Source organism: Opisthocomus hoazin, chromosome W (assembly GCF_030867145.1).
Source record: "Opisthocomus hoazin isolate bOpiHoa1 chromosome W, bOpiHoa1.hap1, whole genome shotgun sequence".
NCBI classification, from domain to species: Eukaryota; Metazoa; Chordata; class Aves; order Opisthocomiformes; family Opisthocomidae; genus Opisthocomus; species Opisthocomus hoazin.
Genome location: NC_134453.1, coordinates 1,765,257 through 1,781,362, shown reverse-complemented (window position 1 = coordinate 1,781,362; position 16,106 = coordinate 1,765,257). Strand labels below are relative to the sequence as shown.

At 49.8% G+C, this 16,106-nt stretch overlaps 1 protein-coding gene across 1 annotated transcript in view; it reads left to right on the top strand.

The window, feature by feature from the left end:
- Positions 1-14,090, top strand: part of LOC142365643 (netrin receptor DCC) — a 678,995-nt gene extending 664,905 nt beyond the window's left edge. The window contains exons 28-29 of the mRNA XM_075446652.1: positions 5,468-5,610; positions 8,335-14,090. Coding sequence (XP_075302767.1) covers positions 5,468-5,610; positions 8,335-8,424 — 233 coding nt within the window. The 3' untranslated portion in view covers positions 8,425-14,090. The remainder of the gene's footprint in view (positions 1-5,467; positions 5,611-8,334) is intronic.
- The last annotated feature ends 2,016 nt before the right edge of the window (positions 14,091-16,106 follow it).

Genomic DNA, 16,106 nt, shown 5'->3' with positions numbered 1-16,106 from the left:
TGGTAGTCGCCTTCTACTGCAATATTCTCCACTGATCGTGATTTCTTACCGTCTCTACTTTCAACTTTTATGTTCATCTTCATTTTCTCCATTTTAACTTTTTTTTCCAAGTCACTGTTTTGCATCATCGCGCAGAATGCCCGTAACTCATGAACCACACAAGACTTTTTGGTCTTCAAGCTGGATACAGACCCCAGATCCATTGAGTGCAAACACAGTGGTTTTTGACGCGAAGTTTCCAGCTCACTACCCTCCCTGCAGCTAGGGACTGGCCTTTGGAAAGCCTGCCATGTGAACAGCAGAAACCCTTAGCCCTCTCACCAAAATGAGTTGTTCTCACCTGGCTGAGTATCACAGAATCATAGAATGGTTTGGGCTGGAAGGGGCCTTTGAAGGCCATCTAGTCCAAGCCCACTGCTGTGAGCAGGGACATCTTCAACCACATCAGGTTGCTCAGAGCTCCATCCAACCTGACCTTGATGTGTATGTACATCACCTTCGAAGGCCAGCTAGTCCAAGCCCACTGCCGTGAGCAGGGACATCTTCAGCCACATCAGGTTGCTCAGAGCTCCATCCAACCTGACCTTGATGTGTATGTACATCACCTTTGAAGGCCAGCTAGTCCAAGCCCACTGCTGTAAGCAGGGACATCTTCAACCACATCAGGTTGCTCAGAGCCCCGTCCAACCTGACCTTGATGTGTACATCATCTCATGTCCCATTTGACATATCTCAAAGTAAAATATTGCCAAGTAGCTCTCCCAAAGTGTTGCTGTCAAGAGGATGGATGCTATATTGGTTTTACTTGGTGTCCCTCGTGAAAACGTATGGCCTGATATGCACAAATGTGTAAAGTGTTAGAAAACTGCTTCTTCTTGGCTTGGTGCAGGATTGCATGGATGTGCCCGAGGATGGTACTGCAGTGAGTTCAGTATGGCCCGGAGGGGTGGCGGTAGCTGGGGTTTGCACCTGGTAGCCATATATCATCTAGCTAATGAGCCAACGAAGCGTTTAATAACCCTGCTGAGAAAATAAAACTTTTAAACAGCCAATCCGTGCTGGGGCTGCTCGGAGTTACACCTGGTCGGTACTGTCGTCTTCTGCCTCTCGCGGCCCCAGTTCCAAGGTTTCCTCTTTTTTTTTGCTTGTGAGATTTCCACCGAGTTGGAAAACATTAGAAACCAAAGTGATTTTAATTCAATTAGCTACTCATTTGCATAAATTATTTTATTTCACGTGTCGACCTTCTCCATCCAGAATTCTCTTTGAGAGGCCTGCTTGGTCTTTCTAACATCCTTTGGGGAGAGAGGGCTCGACTGTTGTGCTAGTTAGATATGACGGGCATCACCGTGGGAAGCAGTCACTGCTGGGAAACGTTTGCTGAAGACCTTGACGTACGCAGCTACGCGTAAGGAACATTTGCTCAGCTTCATTTTAGTTATGAGCATTATGATTCGCCTGTTGCTTTTGTGAGCTAAGGGGCAAAAAGATGCACAAACTGAACTTGCTAATCATCATAATGGCTTCTCATTAACAATATCCAGGAGGGAACATCTGTCCTCGTGCAGAAAAGTGGGTCTTTAAGTCCAATTACTACAATTAATGAGTTACATATGAGGAACATGTTTTTTGCCACGGGAGTTAGAGGATTACAATAGCAGCTCACTCTGTGTTTCACAGGAGCTCCTCACCACCACAGCAAATACTGACCTCTCAATCAAACAAGTCGCAACGCGAAGTGACTTGTGTAAAAACAGCCAGTTTGGGTCCATTATCTAACCAGAAAACAGCATGAGCGCGATTTTCTGCGGCAGCTTTATCATATTATTTATTCTTCACGTCGTGGTGATATCCCTCAGCAACTTTGCTGAGGACACAAAACTGGAAGCAGTGGTAGATACACCAGAAGGCTGTGCTGCCATTCAGTGAGACCTGGACAGGCTGGAGAGTTGAGCAGAGAGGAACCTGATGAGGTTCAACAAGGGCAAGGGCAGGGTCCTGCACCTGGGGAGGAACAACCCCAGGCACCAGTACAGGCTTGGGGTGGACCTGCTGGAGAGCAGCTTTGTGGAGAGGGACCTGGGTGTCCTGGTGGACAACAGGTTGACCATGAGCCAGCAGTGTGTGCCCTGGCTGCCAAGAAAGCCAATGGGATCCTGGGGTGCATCAAGAAGAGTGTGGCCAGCAGGTCGAGGGAGGTTCTCCTTCCCCTCTACACTGCCCTAGTGAGGCCCCATCTGGAGTGCTGTGTCCAGTTCTGGGCTCCCCAGTTCAAGAAAGATGAAGAGCTACTGAAGAGAGTCCAGCAGAGGGTACAAGAATGGTGAGGGGACTGGAACATCTCTCCTACGAGGAGAGGCTGAGGGACCTGGGCTTGTTCAGTCTGGAGAAGAGAAGGCTGAGAGGGGACCTTATAAATGCCTCTAAATATCTGCAGGGTGGGTGTCAGGAGGACGGGGCCAGACTCTTTTCAGTGCTGCCCAGCGACACGACAAGGGGCAACAGGCACAAACTGAAGCAGAGGAAGTTCCAGCTGAAGATGAGGAAGAACTTCTTCCCTCTGAGGGTGATGGAGCCCTGGCCCAGGCTGCCCAGGGAGGCTGTGGAGTCTCCTTCTCTGGAGATATTCCAGACCTACCTGGACGCGGTGCTGTGCAGCCTGCTCTGGGTGACCCTGCTTGGGCAGGGGGTTGGACTGGGTGACCCACAGAGGTCCCTTCCAACCCCGACCGTGCTGGGATTCTGTGATCCCAGGACACATTCCAGGTTCCCAGGGATCGGATAAATCTCTCTTCCGCAGGGCACGCGGGTGCTAAGAGAGGGGGAACAGCACAGCTGCTGGGGCAATAGCTGCCATTCCCTTCTTCCCTAAGCACTGCGGGTGATTCCAAAGCTCTGAGGGAAAAACCTGCTGAGGAGCTACAGCCTGTGTGCCGGGCAGTTTAGGGTTAATTCACCTACGACGGTAGCTTCATCACTTTATATTTTAGATTCGGGCTCTTGTGTGTGAGTGCTGGGTGCACATTCCGCGTGCCACTGCGTGCATCTTCCCCCTCCTTCTTGGGAAATAAGCTTTTTTTTTTTTCCCCATGAAGAAATGGAAGCGAAAAACGTTTCCTTTTTTTAAAACCCGATTTGAATGTGCAGTGCTTGGGAGATTGAATCTTTGGGGATAGCTGTCGCCTCTACTCTGACTCAGATAGAGGGAAGTTTGAAGGCCCAGTTATTAAAGAAGTCTTTTAGCTATTAAACTGGAGCTGGAAGAGTGAGGGTATCTCGGTGGCGATCTCTTTTGGCTTGCATTGAGCTTTCACACTTTCATAGCTTCAGCTAAACGGGAGTTATCTGCGCTTCTCAGCCTTACGGAGAGGGTGTTTGTGAGCCTCTCCCTCTCTGCCCCTGTCTCGAGCTCTTTTCTGGAACTTTCTTCTGATGAGCACGCTGTTGGCAGCTCGGTTCAGGGAGGGATTTTGTTCTCTCTTCTGCTCCGTTGTGTTTTCTCTGCCTTAAACCGATTAAAAATGTAAACACCGTTCTTTGAAATACAGGAAAATTAATGTGCAGCCCTCGTCCCCTGGCTGGAGCTGTGAGGATACAGGGAGCTGTCACGGCTGCGGTGATTTGGTGGGATTTGGGGAGCGAGAGCTGCCCGCCTTCCCGCGCCGGAGTTCGTCCCCAGGCAGTGCCGCTCCGCGCTCGGGAGCGTTGCTTTCAGGAGACGTTAACGATCTGGAAGGGAAGAGAGGTGGTCAGGTGGGAATCCAGTGATGGAGGAAACAAATAGGTCTTTAAACTGAAGGTTCAGAAAAGGACGGTTTGGTTTTGCATGGGAACCGGCTGGGTTTCCGATCCGAGATGCGGATTTTGGAGCGAGCCTGCGTGCGTTCCGTGTGGTTGGAGACATCTCCTAAGCTCCTGGGCTCCAGAGCCACGGGCATCCTCGTACAAACCTGTCCTGTGACTGATCCTTGGGACTCTCCTTCTTCTGCGCACATTTTATGGCTGGAGTGTCTCCAGACCTGTCTTCCTCCTTCTGGGTCCGATTCTGATGCAGCAGCCAATAGCCTACTTGACTTACTGAGGCTGATGCATATTAATACCTCTAATAAGCACGATCAGCTACTAAAGCAGTGGCTGTTGTTATTATCATTACTACAGTACACATTTTCTTAATAGAAAAAAGGCTGGGAACTTGCTGAAGTGGAGGAAAGACACAGAAAAAAACTATTTATTTAGGATTCGTCTGCTTGATTTCCGCGGAAAATGATAAATAAAGAGCAAAAATTGCGCCCAAGTGCCACGGGAGCTGGCAGCCTGCCCTGTGAGACCCCCAAAGTCATCCCCTGTGCCAGAGGGGATCTGCTGTTACCTGGTGGGGATGGCTGGGGGGATCTGACAGTCCCTGGTACGGGATGCCTCCTGCCAAGCAAGTGTCAGCCTGGAGAACGCGTATTCAACGATAGGAGCATGAAACTCCCCTTAGGGCCCAAGCAGGCATCAAAGTGGTTTAATGTCAGTAGGGAGAAAGTGGGAAGAATAAATTTTGGGGTACTAGGTGATGGAAAGAAGTGCCAGAGGCACTCCGTGGAAGGAGTTTGGTCGTGGGGCTGTTGAAGCCGCAGCTGCAGGGGGAGCAGGGTTGGTCTGGCGGCAAGCAGGCTTGAAATTGCTGTCCCCCTTTTTGGCCTTGAGTCTCTGATGCATGAGAGAAGCGATCTCAGTTTGGCTTTGTGTGGCAACTTTAATTTTAAAACTATCCCCGTTGGCTTAAAATTAATGTCTCCTGTGCCTGTCTCAACTGCCAGCCCTTGTGTCTCCAGCAGAGCCTTGCACCTTGTGCTGAGTGGAGGCAGGCTGTCCAGGACAAAGGTTTCGTTTTGGGGGGTTTTAAATCATTAAAAGAGACAAAGAATTTTTAATTTCCTCCAGAAGAGAGCTGAGACATCTCGGCTGAGGCATCTTTAAAGGGCAGCGCTTCAGCCAGTGCCGTTCCCCCAACCTGGTCACGACTCTGGTCTTCAGTCTCACTTTCTCCCTCAAGCACAACGTCAAACTCGCAGTTCCCTGCCGGGCAGGGGCCACGGAGCCCAGGTTTTCGTTATCTTCCCGGAGTACCCGGTTTGTAGGTATTTTCCCCCAGGAAAATTTAAGGTTCTTGTGCGAAAACGTTTGGTTCTGCGAAAGAGCAGGCTTCGTCGAAAAGTGATGTCGACGGACGACTGCAAACCTGCCGCGGCTGCGAGTCCTCTTTCGGGAGCGGAGCCCGTGAAAGATGATGGAAGAGTTTTTAGAAAGTGTTTGTGTTGGCTGTGATGCTCCTCCGGGAAGAAGCAGCGTCTGTGTCTGTGAAAACACAAGCAGCAGCGTGAAACCCAGCTGCGTTTTGCCTATCACCCCCCCTAATTCCGCTGCAATCCCCGTTTTCATATCCACGGGTTCTCATTGTGACTCTTTTTTCTCCTTCCAGGGCCAAACCTCCCCAAGGCTCAGGTTAAAACAGCATCCCTCGGCTTGGCGGGCAAAGCCAGGTCACCTCTGCTGCCCGTCTCGGTGCCCACGGCCCCGGAGGTCGCCGAAGAGGGCCACAAGCAGACGGAGGACTCCGCCAACGTAAGAACCCCCTTTCCGAGCCAGCCTTCTGGCGAGCCTCATCACCCATTCTGTTCTCTAATCCCCAATCTGCTCGTTAATTTTTAGATAACGGTCTGTCCCTCCCTACCTAAGGTATCACGCTGCGGCTGATAGCTATTAGAAAGCTCGTAAAGAGTTCTGGCAGCCGGGAAAACTTTGCCACTGGTTTTAATGGACTTGGGCGTGTGTGATACAGGGGAGAGGCGAGTGCTTGAATTCCGAGTTAATATTATCCATGGGACAGCTCGCACAGCCTCTGCTGAGCACCCTGAGATAGCAGGAGGAGAGGAGGAGGGGATGAGAAGAGCGATAAGGGAAGGAAAGAATTTTGGCAGGAAAAAGGAGTCTATCCTAATACCAGATAATGGTGAGAAAAAGAACACTGAAGAAGTAGATGTGGAACTGAAAAGGTGGTGAAATTAGAATAAGCTTCTCACTCCTGTTAGGACTCTCGTAGAGAAAGGTCTGGCGTGGAGAAAGGTCTGGCGTGATCCGGAAGACGAAAAAGTGCAAAAGAAAAGGAATAAGGAGAAAAAGAGATATATTAAATACACGCTGCGGATCACCTCTTTTCATCTACTTGCACAGGAGAATGTTTTGCTAGGCAGTGGTTTGTCAAACATCTCCTTAGAGAATCCTTTTCCCTTTAGCCACGCTGAAAATGTAAAGACAAAAGATTTGCTTTAGACCTGGAGGGCTTGGGTCTGCTGCCTGATGGCTGCAGGGCAGCAGCGCTTGACTCCCGCTTGCCATCGCCAACAGCGTAAAACTGTACTTCTGCATGTGGTCGCAGAAGGATTCTCACTTTTTGCCGGGAGAAGGGGACATGGGACGATGGAAGAGGCATGGAAGCTCCAGCTGGAAGGGGAACGGGAAGGCAAATGCCTTCCGTTGTAAAATTGCTGGCATAAGGAGTAATTTAAGGCAGGACATTTGATAACACGAAGCGCGATTTCAGCTCTCGGTGCCTTATTTTATCAGAGCAGCACGATTTAGCTCCCAGGAGAGACGCTGCTCAAGCTCCACAAGTGTGAGGGTGGTTACAGTGTAGGCAACGAGCTCATGGTTCGGTCAGAATTTGGGGAGAAAGGCTAAAATTTGGGGAATTTTTTTTTCTTTTGTAAGCTTGACTCTGCAGGGGCTCTTACCTGATGAGGTTCAACAAGGGCAAGTGCAGGGTCCTGCACCTGGGGAGGAACAACCTCATGCACCAGTACAGGCTTGGGGTGGACCTGCTGGAGAGCAGCTCTGCGGAGAGGGACCTGGGTGTCCTGGTGGACGACAGGGTGACCATGAGCCAGCAGTGTGCCCTGGCTGCCAAGAAAGCCAATGGGATCCTGGGGTGCATCAAGAAGAGTGTGGCCAGCAGGACGAGGGAGGTTCTCCTTCCCCTCTACAATGCCCTGGTGAGACCTCATCTGGAGTACTGTGTCCAGTTCTGGGCTCCCCAGTTCAAGAAAGATGAGGAGCTACTGGAGAGAGTCCAGCGGAGGGCTACGAGGATGGTGAGGGGACTGGAACATCTCCCCTACGAGGAGAGGCTGAGGGAGCTGGGCTTGTTCAGCCTGGAGAAGAGAAGGCTGAGAGGGGACCTTAGAAATGCCTCTAAATATCTGCAGGGTGGGTGTCAGGAGGATGGGGCCAAGCTCTTTTCAGTGGTGCCCAGCGACAGGACAAGGGGCAACGGGCACAAACTGAGGCACAGGAAGTTCCGTCTGAACATGAGGAAGAACTTCTTCCCTCTGAGGGTGATGGAGCACTGGCCCAGGCTGCCCAGGGAGGCTGTGGAGTCTCCTTCTCTGGAGATATTCAAGACCCGCCTGGACAAGGTCCTGTGCAGCCTGCTGTGGGTGACCCTGCTTCAGCAGGAGGGTTGGACTAGATGACCCACAGAGGTCCCTTCCAACCCCTACTATTCTGTGATTCTGTGATTCTGTGATTCTTTTAAGCTGCCTGCTCCGTGCCGCTCTGGGGACCGCAGGGCTGGCACAACACTGTCAGATCTTTTCCTGGATAAAACCCACACGAGTAATGAATGTTTGAGCTCCCTCTCGGTGTCTGAAAGCAGAGGGTCGCTCCTCTTGCTCTTGCAAGATTTTTGGGGTCGTGGTTTCCAACAGTAAGGGCAGCGCTGGTGATTTTAGGTTTTGTTGTGGATTCTCGGTTGACCGTACCCCAACGGGTTACTTTCCTCCAGCCCAGTTAGGTGCCTCTGAAACCAGTTCCCAGTCTGCCGCTCCTCCTAAAGGCGATGCTGAAAATTCCCAACTGCTAGCAAGGGCTGAGAAGTTCAGCTAATTGCTGACTAGGAGATGACACGTTTGGATGAGCGTTTGACGTCTCTGCTGGGTGCTAAGAAGGGTTTTCACAATCCCCCGAGACACGGACGCCTGCAGCATAGGGGAGGGAGCTGGGGAAATGAGGGGTCAGGGGGAGGGTCATTAATATTTAACGTTGCTCTAGCGTGGTCACCCCTGGTTTTCAGCTCATGTTTGGAGCCCAGAGAGGCTTTGCTATCCAGCCTGCAAGGGTCAGCCCATCCTTGAAGGCTCCAGGTCCCTGAGGACCACGCAGGGAAGGTGTCCTGGTGGGGTGTCCCGGGAGGTCCCTGCCACGGGCCATGTCCCAGGCTCTGTGCCGGGGTGGGGGGGGTTGGTTCCCATCCCGCTGCCCGCTTACCTGTGTGCGTTTGCTCTCTTGCAGGTTTATGAGCAGGACGATCTGAGCGAACAGATGGCCAGTTTGGAGGGGCTAATGAAGCAACTCAACGCTATCACAGGCTCAGCCTTCTAACAGCTCTCGCTGAAGCGATAATTATCCCGGAGCATTGCAGCATACCAGGATTCCACGCGTACCACCCACGTCCACCACCCCATAAAATCATCCTGTTCCCGGTACCGCTCCTTCAGTGCAAGGGGGATTCTTGCAAAGTCCTAAAAGGAATGAGAAAACGAGGTAAAAGGAAAGAATAATAACGGAAATGTCGCAGAACCGTAGGTCTGGCATCTCAAGTGATGGAAGCGTGGCGAGACGAACGATGTCATCACCGCGGAGTCATAGCTGATGCCACCGGATTGCTCATTTTGATCTAGTAGTCTTCGTAGAGCTCAAGTTGTCATGACTAACTCATGTTTTACTCCGTAGAGGTTTTGTAGCTCTTTGTATAGATCTAGTCTTACCTCATGCAAGTATGTTTTTGAACGTAGACCGTGCCACTGGTGAGGCAGTGTTGTAGGTCACTCATTTGTGGTTTTTTTTTTAAGTACGTAATTACTGACTACAAAAACACCCATAGCAAATAATCGCGCCACCACACCAAAAATTTGGAAGTTTTCCCGACAGCGCAAAACGAGAAGACAAATTACTGATTTCTCTCGTCGTCTCCGTCACTCAGCTCGCACGAGTGGTGGGGATTAGCAAATCGCTGTAAAATTCAGCCATTTTAGCAAGCGTTTGTAAATCCTCCCGTAGTTAATGTTTTATGTATGGCAAACAGAGAACCAGGAATGTAAAAAGAAAAGAGAATTAAAAAAAAAGAAGTCTGCGTTGGTGGCCTGCTGCCAGCCGGCCAGTGTATGCTTGCAGAAAGAGGACATAATATGCAATCTTCTCTGACACGCAGTCGTTACGTGCTTAAGCTGGAATAAAACATGACTGCATATGGGTGGCCTTTGTGCCACACCGCCCTGTGAGGACATTGGGAAGCGCTGCCGGGGCCACCGTGAGCCGGAGCAGTGACAAAAACGGAGCTGAAGTTTTCCCCGAGCCTTTCCCATCCCTCGGACGGCTCCGATCCGAGGACCCGTCCGCCTGGGATGGCGATGGGCAGAGGATGAGGAGGGCAGAGGGCTGGCAGGCGCCGGGTGCTTCCCGCGGGCAGGACGCGAGCCTGGGGGGAGAACCACAGAAACCAGTCAATAACTGAGAAATTAATTAGGAGGGCTTTTCTGCAGGCGTGGTGTCTCCTGGTTGAGGTCGGCGGTAGCGCGTGACCCATCGTTAGGGATTCCCTTTCCTCGCCTTCGGGCTTTAGCTGGGCATCGCGGCGTTTACTGACGGCGATAACTGGTTTGAATTGACTAAATGTTGTGTGCATACAGTTCATTGCTAAATTTTCAGCTGCATTCAGCGTTAATCCCTGTTTATGCAGCTGAATCACCAAAAGGGAACTAATTTGCATATTTATCAGTTAGGAGGCTGCAAAACCCAATGAGAGAGTTTCAGATGAATTATTCCATTCAGCTCTGCCTTTGATTTCAAGCTTGAGTGGGTCATAATTTTAAAAGAGCATGGAAAGGATAGGATCTTTACAACCTAATAGCTCCTTTTATTAGGTGGGTAATTATATGTGAATCTCCGAATAAAATATTTTGAGTGAAATGGCACTGCAACAGAAGTAATAATTCAGATTATTTTCTATGGCCCCGTGCTGGAAAGGAAATCAGATGTCAAGGAGGAATTCAAATGCTTCATTAGGAACTCCAGCGTGTTGGTGAAAACGCTCCTTTAAAAATGCCTTGTTATTCAATTTACCAAGATCTTAATGAAATATCTCGTGAGTGAGGAAACCTTGTTTGCACGGGAGACTGAGCTTGCCAGTTCCGAAAGATTCGCAACCAAAAACCTCTGCTGAAAATAAAATCCGCCAATCGTGCCCGCTGAAAACCCAGCTCAGCTGTTAGAACCTGGAGAATCACTACCTCCATTTTTTTTAACGTGAAGATAGAAGGCTTGACGCAGCTTTTGAGTAGCTCCCTGTCCATATTTGTCCAGATTGACGTTGTCGAAACAGAGACGGAAGGTCAGATCTGTTGCTCGCTTCTCATTTAGGAAATATCTCTTACCCTGGATTTGCGGCACGATAGCTGGGAGCAGAAACTGGCCCCAGGACTTTGAAGAGCAGCACTGCAGCTTTTTAACCACGGGATGCTAATCCAGGACCAAGCGTAGAACAGGACCAGCTAATCCAGGACCAAGCGTAGAATAGGAACACAAGCGCACAAAGAGCTTTGCAAGTTGGGTTGGGTTTGGGTTGGACGCAAGCGTTGCGGTGTCCAGGCGTCTTTGGGATGGACCAGCCTCTTCGTTTTGATTTTGGGCATCTCTGACTTGAGCACCAAGGCCCTGAAAGCCCGCAGACTGATCTGGCCCTCCCTTTCTTCTGCTGTTGGAAGCGTATCTCTTTCCAGGCTCAGCCCATTGAAACCAGTAACACCGTTAGACCAAGGCCAAGGTCCTTCTGGGGCACAGGAAGTTCCGTCTGAACATGAGGAAGAACTTCTTCCCTCTGAGGGTGACGGAGCCCTGGCCCAGGCTGCCCAGGGAGGTTGTGGAGTCTCCTTCTCTGGAGATATTCCAGCCCCGCCTGGACAAGATCCTGTGCAGCCTGCTGTAGGTGACCCTGCTTCGGCAGGGGGGTTGGACTAGATGACCCACAGAGGTCCCTTCCAACCCCTAGTATTCTGTGATTCTGTGATTCTGTCCACACCGGGCACCCTGTCTGCGGGATGGAGCAGCTCCATCAGCTCAGCCCAAGCAAGACACAGCCGCTCCCCACCCCCTTTCGAAATAAATTAGTAAGAAATTTCGGCTTCAACTGAAGTTGTGAGTAAAACTAAATTATTCTGTAGAAACACTCAGTTTTGGAAGTTGTTTTTTGGTTTGGTTTGGGTTTTTTTTAATGTTTAATGTTCCTTCCCTGAGCTACACGACATTAAATTTGGGTGTCGTTGTCCTCCAGAGCCTTGGAGACATCCCCAACCTTCATCAGCGGATGATTTTAATACAATCCCCAACTAATTAGTAGGCAGGCATTTCTTTTAAAGTTTCACCTTACGCGTGAGCTACGTAACTTGACAATCTCAAAGGAGTGTTTTCGCACAGAACTCCCACGTTATATTTTGCTGATGCTCTTATTTATTTGCAGTGAGCTCGGCTGAGAATTTCTTTGGATTTTGACAAATTCCTCAACTGTCAGAATATTTATAGCCCGTGACTGTCTCAGCCGTGGACGTTCCCAGAAAAAAACGTGATGAGACATCTGTCAATGCGTGATGGGCCCGTGAAGCTCGATGTTACCATGGAAGATCATTATCAAATCAATACAAGGCTGCCATAAACAAGTGGAAAAAAAATCCAGCAGTCAAAAATAGATATATTTTTTCTTGTCTTTTCCCCTTTTTGTTTTTTTTTTTTGCTTCAAGACCTAAAAGCGGAGCAGTATCAGTGCTTCAAGAGGCTGAAGGCTCCCTAGCTCAGTGTCTTTGTGAACTCCTCCTGGAGAAAAGGTTCAGTCACTCTGAGAAGCTTTTTAATTTTTGGAAGGGGGGAGGAGAATCTGCTTGTTTTTCTTGCGTGTGGTCTCGATAATGTCACCAGACATGGATACTGCCAATATTTTGCCATAAGGTGGGTGGTGTCACTTCTCAGGGAGCGAGGACCATCAGATCCCCTATACTGGTCTGGCTGTTTGTGCACCCTTGTGTTTGGGAACCGGTAATTCCCACCTAAAAAGCAGCCAGAAATCAGAAGAACATGAAGACATTTGCGTAGGTCCAAGCAGGGTTGCCCACTCCAGGCTTTCCCAACAGGTTTGCGAATCCTTCCGAGGCTGGTCCTTGCTGTCCCCGCGGCACCCAGCCCACCACCAGCAGCAACGCACCTCCCAGTGTGCTCTGGCAGCTTTGCGCTGGTAGCAGAGGAGATCGCAGCCGCGAGGCTCTGGTGCGGCTGGGGACATCACGTGTCTTCATGCTGCAGTAAGATTCTGCCACAAAGGGGCTGTCCTTCACTGAGATTTTTACAGGAGCATCTTTTCACCAACCCCTTCCTGGAGCTCTTCACAAACTGGCTTAGGTAAGGATGCTGTGCGTCCCTCCTTGACATTCTGAAAGACGAGATGAGTTTTTCAACCGTTTCTCCAGAGCTTCTGGGCAGGTTTGCAGTGCCTGCTCGCTCGCTCGGACGTCTTCTGCCAAAACACGCGGTGGGGAGCCAGCAAACGCCAGGCAAAACGGTGGCAGGGGTTGTTGGAGCGTGGAAAGAGGGGAGCGAGTTTGATGCCAGCTCTGGGTCCTTCCAGCTCTTGGGAATTGCCAGATGTTTTCTCCTACAGTTGGAGCTGATGGAATAATTCCTGCTGTAGCTCACCGAGGGTCCTTTCCCGGGATGCCCTCCTGGCTGGTACCGAACGCTGAATCCATACGGAGATGCTCACACACGCAGGCGTGGACCAATTTTAGCCACGCCGGTGGTAGAACCATTAAAACCCTAAGCAGATGGAATTAAGGGAAGCGCTCTGCGGGCAGCGGCAAGCAGAAGGCAGCGGATCCGCGACCTCCTCGGCCTCATTTCTGAGATGGATACCTGGAAGCTGGGCGGAAGAAGGGTCGTTTTATATTTAAAGAAAATCACGGCTTCGCAGGTGATCGGAGATTGTTTTTCCTGGTGGCTTTGTTTCCCGGCGTCCCTGCTCAGCATCCTGTCTGGTGTCGAACTGGGTTCTCGGAGGCTCCATGACCTTTTTTTTTTTTTTTTTTTTTGTCTAACGCTCTCAGCAAAAGGCATTGAACGCATCCTCATTCCGGTCTGGGTTGGCTGGAGAAGGCGACGCAGCCCCCACGTGCTTCGCTGGATGCTGTACATGTATTTTCCACGTGCGAGGAAGCAACGTGGGTAGGGAGAAGGGAACGATGATGCCGTTTTTATTCTTGTAAAATAGACCTGGCGATTCCTACGTTTGCGAATCGCCACCGCGTTTGGGATGGGGTGGTTGGGGGGGGAGGGTGTACTTTTTATAAGTAATATTTAATTTATTATTTAGGGTGTTTTCTTTTGGATAATTTATGATACAAGGGATACCTGGCTGGCAACCTAGAGCAGGCTGTTAAAGCTGCAGTGTGCCCATGTCCCCCGTGTGCTGGGCTCACGGCCCCGCGCGTGAGGATTCGGGAGGGTCGGGCAGCGGGACCGTGCCACCGCATCGCCGGTCACCGCGGCTGTCACCCACGCCCCACGGGCTCCAGCCTGCTGGTTCGATGGCCTGGCACTGGCGAATGCCATTTAAAGGGCTTTGCGAGGTAATTTGAAAATTCTTAGCATACTAGTGATATGTTTATCTGATAGAAATGGGTTCTACTACAGCTTTAACTAGCCTTAGTTTAAAAAAAAAAAAAAAAAGAAAAAGAAGAATCTTGTTGTTACGAAAGGCCTAAAGATGGCATTTTGAGCCTATAAGCAGTTTCTTTAAATTGTCGGACTCTAGCATTGTTAACCAAATTAGAATAGTGACTGCAATATTTAAGTGTAAATCTTGTTCTATGAGAAAGGGAACTTGCTTACAGTTTAAAAAGAAATGACTGTTTCTACACACAATCTTGTATACTACTACATGAAGAAGAAGGGGGTTTTGTAATGCACTGTAGAACAGTCTCATATTCATTTTTTATAGAAATGTTATTCCAATGGTGCATTTTTTTGTTTAATAAATAAAGTTTTGATACAAATTCTCTCTCCTTGTCGTCTTCTTTCCTCTTACGCCCCGTTGCTGTTGTTGCAGTTGTTGTTTCTCCTTCACCCGAGTGCCCTCGTGCTTTGCTCCCAGTGTCATGGGTGCTTTCATTGCGAAGCCACCCTGGCACCGCGTGCAGCCAGCTGACGCAGAATCATAAAATCATAGAATCAGAGGTTGGAAAGGCCCTCTAAGATCATCGAGTCCAACCATCCACGCAACACCACCTTTCCTACTAAACCATGTCCTGAAGTGCCACATCCACACGTTTTTTGAACCTCTCCAGGGATGGGGACTCCACCACCTCCTTGGGCAGCCTGGTCCAATGCCCGACCACTCTTTGAGTAAAGAATTTTTCCTAGTATGTTTTTACAAGGGCATGGAGCAATAGGACAAGGGGTGATGGCTTCAAACTGAAAGAAGGAGATTTAGATTAGATAGAAGAAAGAAATTGTTCACTCTGAGGGTGGTGAGACCCTGGCCCAAGTTGCCCAGAGAAGTTTCCCCCTCCCTGGCAGTGTCTAAGGCCAGTTTGGACAGGGCTCTGAGCACCCTGGGCAGATGGAAGGAGTCCCTGCTCATGGCAGATGGTCTATAAGGTCCCTTCCGACCCAAACCACTTTTGATTCTACATCAGCTTCCAAGTTTTGCCCTGCAAACCGTTTGCAACGTGGACTAGGTGGGAAGGGCACTTTTTATGTACATTATGCCCCAAACCCTCCTGCCTCCCGCTTTCCCATATGGGTGCTGAGAATGGGTGGCTTCTTATCTGACCAAAGGAGACACAGACAAGTCCATGTTCGGAATAAAACACAATTAGAGCAACTCTTTGTCCTGTGCCAGTTCTGAGGAGCTGGTCGACCTCACGTCCTCCTCCGTGTCTCTGCTTCCCAGCAGATTGCTCCTCATGTTCGACATCGTGGCAAACTCCCTGGTGTGCCCATATTTGTTCTTTCAGACAAAGCTTTTCTTTCCCTTCTAATGCAGAGGATTCTGGGTGAAATGAACATTTGATGAGGTGAGTCGTCTGCTTTTTTCCCACATCATTCTCAACTTTTAGGGCTCCATAACAAGATCTGACTCTGCGGAAGGAATTGCTTTTCTTCTCTTGCAGTTTGCTCTCTCAAGGTCTCGTCCAAAGAAAGCAGCATGGTTTATGGTTCCAGAGCTTTCACGTTTATTTCTAAAAATTAATACCACTTTATGGATGCTGAAGACCTTTTTACGTTCTTGGCACAACCTTTTTCCGTATCAAAAGTCCTTTTATTTTGAAGCTCCAGGCAGTGGCAGGTACCAAATCATCACATCAAGCGAGCGGGAGGATTTTTGTGTTTGAAGAGTGCGATATAAAGAGAACGAAGACGCTATCTCCATATTTAGGTAACGGTATTAAACCTGCTTTTGAAGCGAGTCAAAACCTGGCAGTTTTGTCCATCTGCAGTGGTGAGAGCGACAGAGGTACGTCCCACCCGAGCACCTTCCCATCCAGGCAGGGACCGGGTGCTGGGGACCTTGGTGCTCGGTGGCGACCCTGGTCGTGTCCCCCAGGGCCATGCCCAGCTCGGCAGCAAGGCAGAAAGCGGCCAGGGCACAATTTTCCTCCAAAGTTTGGTTTTGATGCTAACAAGGATGGTGGGAGCGGGTGGTGGGAAGGGGCATTCTGGTGAGGTTCAACTTTTGACATTTCCAGATTTAAATTTGGTGAAAGGAGGACATTAATTTCATTTTTCCTTCAAAGATTGTTACTGCGTTTTAGAAGATAATGCAAAATAAACGTCAAAGCTCAACTGAAAGCTCACCAAACTGTTCCATTCTTCGGCAGGGGGGTTGGACTAGATGATCCACAGAGGTCCCTTCCAACCCCGACCATTCTGTGATTCTGTGAAATGCAGGCTCTGGGGGCTTTTGCCTTCATGGCACTTTGTAAATGTTGGGTTCACAGAATCACAGAATCACTCTGTGGGTC